The sequence below is a fragment of the Vipera berus genome, assembly GCF_964194415.1.
Source record: "Vipera berus genome assembly, chromosome: 9".
NCBI classification, from domain to species: Eukaryota; Metazoa; Chordata; class Lepidosauria; order Squamata; family Viperidae; genus Vipera; species Vipera berus.
In genome coordinates, this window is record NC_138212.1 from 6,770,195 (window position 1) to 6,775,592 (window position 5,398).

The window sequence follows — 5,398 nt, forward strand, 5'->3', positions numbered from 1 at the left end:
CAGCAAAACAAACAATGACAGAGAAAGGTTTTAGGAAGCTGTTGTCCAGGGGCACAATCCTAAAAGCAGAGTACAAAAAACCTTTAGAAAATGGCAAAGTCATAATACAACATAAGGAAAAGGGGGCTGAGAATTGTAGCTTTTTTTTAAAAGGTGAAGATCGGGAGAAATCAATCGGATTAACAGAGGCCTAGCGGATCTCTTAAAAACCACTGGAAAACCATAATTTTGCCAACACATTTTACTTGGCAAGCAAACTAATTATAAAAATTACTCCTAGGTCACCAAAATCTCTATAAAACACAAGATAACAGTTTTGGAAAGTGAGCAAAAAAAACCCCCAACAACAGTACAGCTTAGCAATGCACTGGAGATGGGGAGGTGCATTGGTCCAGGAGAAGTAGGGACAAAGCAGCTTGTTAAGAAAAAGCTTCTGTACGATTATGCTTGCTCTCTTGTTGACCGGGACATTCATATCCTTTCATAGCTAGCAGATGGAGCGTTCATGGAGGCAACGTGGTTGAAAATGCCTGCAAGGTGAGAGAACAAGAGCAAGTAAAGGACCAAGAATGATGATGATGATGATATAATAATAATAATAATAATAATAATAATAATAATAATAATAATAATAATAATAATAATAATAATAATAATAATAATAATAATATAAAGTTGGAAGGGACCTTGGAGGTCATCTAGTCCAACCCCCTGCTCAGGCAGGAAACCCTATACCATTTCAGGCAAATGGCTGTCCAGTCTCTTCTTAAAAACCTCCAGTGTTGGAGCATTCACCACTTCTGGAGGCAGGTTGTTCCACTGGTTAATTGTTCTAACTGTCAGGAAATTTCTCCTTAGTTCTAGGTTGCTTCTCTCCTTGGTTAGTTTCCATCCATTGCTTCTTGAAGTGTAACTTGAGATGCTAAAACCAATCTTAGATCGCCCAGGCATAATTGTTTATGAACAACTGCTAAGGTTGTGCTGGGTTGAGCATGTGCAAAAATAACCAGATAGCTTATGAATATATTATTCTTACTTTCCACTGAATGCAGAAAAGTTTTTTTAAAAAAAATAAAATAAAAATGGCTGGAGAGTGGAATTTTTTTTTCTGAAGAGAAATGCTTCTGATCTTGTGCAAATGTTCTGGGCTTTTCTAAGGCAGGAATCCATTGGGTTAAAGTGAAAGGGGCATCTTCTATGGGAGTTCAAACCAACTAAATGTTTAAAACCATTTAAACATTTAAATGGTAGCACACAAAACCATCCCCCTCCACCCTTGCCACGTCTGTAAAAAAATTGTCTTTTCCAGAAACCGGTCACTGGTGTGAAAAAGGTTGGGGACTGCTGCGATAATATATAGTATTTTTTTTTAAATATCTTTGGATTATTTTATGACTCTGAATATTTTCATCTGTGAACCAGCCACAATTGTTTGAGGTTGGATAGTCTAATAACATAGACCAGTGCTTCTCAAACGTGGCCGCTTTTAAGTTGTGTGGGCTTCAACAACCAGAATTCCCCACCCATTGGGCTGGAAATGGAAGTGTTGTTGTTGTTGTTAATTGTGAAGTCGTGTCCGACCCATCGCAACCCCACAGACAACATTACTCCAGGCCTTCCTGTCCTCTGCCATCTTCTGGAGTCCGTTTAAGTCCACTCCTACTGCTTCAGTGACTCCATCCAGCCACCTCATTCTCTGTCGTCCCCTTCTTCTCTTGCCCTCAACCTTTCCCAGCATTAGGCTCTTCCCCAGCGAGTCCTTCCTTCTCATTAGGTGGCCAAAGTATTTGAATTTCAACTTCAGGATCTGGCCTTCTAAAGAGCAGTCAGGGTTGATCTCCTCTAGGACTGACCGGTTTGATCGCCTTGCAGTCCAAGGAACTCGCAGGAGTCTTCTCCAGCATCATAGTTCAAAGGCTTCAATTCTTTCGCACTCAGCCTTTCTTGTGGTCCAACTTTCACAGCCATACATTGCAACTGGGAAGACCATAGCCTTGACTATACGCACTTTTGTTGGCAGAGTAATGTCTCTGCTTTTTAGTGTGCTGTCTAGATTTGCCATGGCTTTCCTCCCCAGGAGCAAGCGTCTTTTAATTTCTTGGCTGCAGTCCCTGCCTAGATATCTTAAAATTGGTCAGATTTGAGAAGCACCAGCCTATGGGTTAAAGTGTCAGAGTTTCAGAAACACTGCTGTAGACTCACCAGCCAAGAGAAACAGGGGAAAAGCAATCCATCCAGAGTAGAAAGACCAAGCAAAGGAGACCTGGATTTGAGATGGTGGCTTCTCCTTCCACGTTTCGGCCGTATACACAGCGAGGCCTATTAGAGTGAAGAGTCCTTTCAAAAAGCAGAGAGAAGATCAGTGCTGGTTAACCCAGCTCTGTGCTGATTCAGCCGTGAGGGGTTTGTTTTTTTACTCCCTCTTTGGTTTGCACTTACAGTAAGTACATCATCGTGCAGGAAATGTTTGTAAACTGTTTTAAGGAGGCCCTGAATTCACACCTTGGCTGCATTCACACGTCACCCTTAGCCTGACTCAACCCATTTCCTGAGTTTGCATGGACTAACCCAGTGGGCTGAGAATGCAACTACTGCTGAGTTTATACAACATGCTAAGCCATAGAAAACCGAGTTTTCAACTAACTTAAGCCTTGAAGGTTGTGCAGATGCATTTCTAGCCTTTCCCTGATTAAATGCATTATATGAACGTAACCAGGGGATTCTTCTCTGAAAGCTCTTTTCTATGTCTGCTTTCATTTTCAGCTCCTGAAGATTTTTTGAAAGGGATAAATCATATTCGTGAAACCAGTTTTGGCTTCACCAGGTAGATATCCTAAGGGAGATGCAAGTAGTCCTTGATTTACGACCTTTGTTTAATGACCATTCAAAGTTACAGTGGCTTTCAAAAAAAATGACCTCGGTCCTCGCACAACCATTGCAGTGTCCCCATCATCACATGGTCACAATTCAGGCACTTGGCAAGTGGCATCTATTTACAATGGCTGCGGCATCCTGGGGGGAGGGGGGGTCACATGATCACCATGTGAGAGCTTCCCAGCCAGAGTCCAACAAGCAAAGTCAATTTGGCGGTGGGGGAGCTGAATTCACTTAAAACAACCATGTGATTTGATTAACAATCATGGCAAAAAAAAGCCGTGGCTCAATCACTGCATCGGTTAGTCCCAAATGTGGCCATAACTTAAGGACTATCTATACCAGGCAAAGATTCTTGACTTCCTGTGGCCCTTTCCCTTTTGGGATCTGCAAAAGATATTCTTCGTTTGCTCACTTTGGACAGCAGTTTGGTCTTGTAGATTAAGGCAGGGGTCCCCAACCTATGGGCCCACCGGGCCGCAGGACAGGCGGGATAGTGTGCACACATTCACCCCCACTCGCACTAGCTCCTGCAGACCCATTTGCATATGCACACAAGGCTAGCAGCAGTGGCTAGTGCTTGTGCACCATGCAAACAGTGCCGCTAGTGTGCGTGCAGGTTGCGTAGCCCATTTGTGCATGTGTGCAGGGCTAGCGGCAGCAGCTAACACCTGTGCGCCTGTGCAAACAGGGCCACTAGCGCTGTATGGGTTGCGTGGCCCATTTGCGCATGCGCACGGGTGGTAGTGGCTGCGGCGGCAGCTAGCGCTTGTACAAATAGCACTAGCGCCGTGCAGGTGGCCCTGTTTGCGTGCCCGTGTGTGCCCCCACACAAATTTCCCAGCTGTTCCCTTTCCCCTCTGGGCCACCAGAATAAAAAGGTTGGTGACCTCTGATTTAAGGGAAGACTTTTTCCAGAGTGGTCAATTCTTTGGAAAACCTTAGCAGCTGAAGTCCACCAAGCCTATTATTAACCATCCTCTAGGAATTTCCTAGTAATACCCTCATTTTTGGAGGTTTTCTCTTAAGTTGCAGCTTTCCAGAATTGCTTCTGGTTGTTTCGTATTTGGGGCCATGATGTCTGCTCTGTTGGCTTCAACTGATTGTTTGAGAAGACAGTTGAAGCCTCGTGGAAAAAGCTTTGAACCTCCCCAGATTTAACCCCCACCCACTCACCCAGGAGGGGACATCTTGCATTCTCTTTGAGATCACCCTCCCCCTGACCGAAGACTTCTCCTCTTCATCTTTGGTAACACCTACCAGCCACATAGGCAGCCACGGAAGCAACCAAGGGCTTTCCCAGGATGCCAAACATGGAAGGCACGAAGGCAGCAATCAGAAAGAAGTGAAATGCCAGAGCTGCCAGGGAAGCCAAAATCAGAAACACACGGGTAGCTGTGATGTAGCCTGCAAGCAAAGTTGTAGACGCAGAAGGTTATGTCTATTTTTCATCCTTAGTGCAGTAACATTTGTCTGTTTGGTTTGCTTACTAGATTTTTTTTACCATGCCTTCATGACTTTATTAATAACTCAAGGTGGTGACCATACATAATACGCATAATACTCAGCGACTGAGGCCTAAAGCGAAAAGGTTTTATAAAACCCAGCTGAAGGCCTAGGACTGGGATGATGGCACGCGTGCCCACAGAGAGGGCTCTGTGTGCCACCTGTGGCACCCGTGCCATAGGTTCGCCACCACGGCCCTATACCCTTATCGAGGACCAATTTCCTTCGGGTGTTAGTAGTTCAGGTTTTTGTAATTAAGCTTGCCATAAATATATCCATTTGTACTGCCTGGATCTCCTGATTTCCCTGGATCTGACACAATACACAATACACACAATTGCTGATGCCCCTTATTGGGAATACTTAGAGAAAAAAAACTGGAGGACTTCCTGCCGTAAATCTTACCAAAGGGCTCCTTTACAGCATCACATTGGCTTTTGAATGGTTCAATCTTCACGCACAACTGCCAGAGCCCACTGTGGGCTGTCCCATGAAAACCAAAAGATACTATCCAGTAATCAGTGCTGAGCGCCATCAAAAGTAAGCTGATGCTCAAGGATGCCATAAGCACGCTGAAGATACGGCAGCAAAACATTCTGATGCAGGGACAAAGGCGTTTCAACAGTCACTCTTCTTGGTATGCAACTTTTACAACGCCTAGGAGAAAAACAGATTAAATGGAGACCATTGATCTGCAGGGGACGAAATGGAACAGCATTAGAAGAACTGTAGGAGTGTGTTTGTGTGTGTCTTTCACTCTTTATTGGTCTGTTGGTGTAGGACAGGGGTAGGCAACCTCGGCTCTTTTATGACTCATGGACTTCAACTCCCAGAATTCCTATGCTTACTCCGGAATTCTGGGAGTTGAAGTCTATGAGTCATAAAAGAGCCAAGGTTGCCTACCCCTGGTGTAGGAGAGAATGGTGAAGTCACTGGAGTGGGCGGGAGCCAGAAAATTCTTCAGTATTTTGTTTTCTCCTGGTGGCACAGTGGTTAAAGTGCAACATGGCAGGCAAAC

At 44.5% G+C, this 5,398-nt stretch overlaps 1 protein-coding gene across 1 annotated transcript; it reads right to left on the reverse strand.

Moving 5' to 3' along the window:
• Positions 1–414: 414 nt before the first annotated feature.
• Positions 415–4,975, reverse strand: LOC308672461 (protein NKG7-like; the record flags this gene model as incomplete). The annotated part of the gene is made up of 4 exons (XM_081335421.1): positions 415–530; positions 2,203–2,337; positions 4,135–4,281; positions 4,786–4,975. The coding sequence occupies 4 exons, from the start codon at positions 4,973–4,975 to the stop codon at positions 472–474; spliced, it is 531 nt and encodes a 176-aa protein (XP_081191547.1). The 3' UTR covers positions 415–471.
• Between the last annotated feature and the right edge of the window lie 423 nt (positions 4,976–5,398).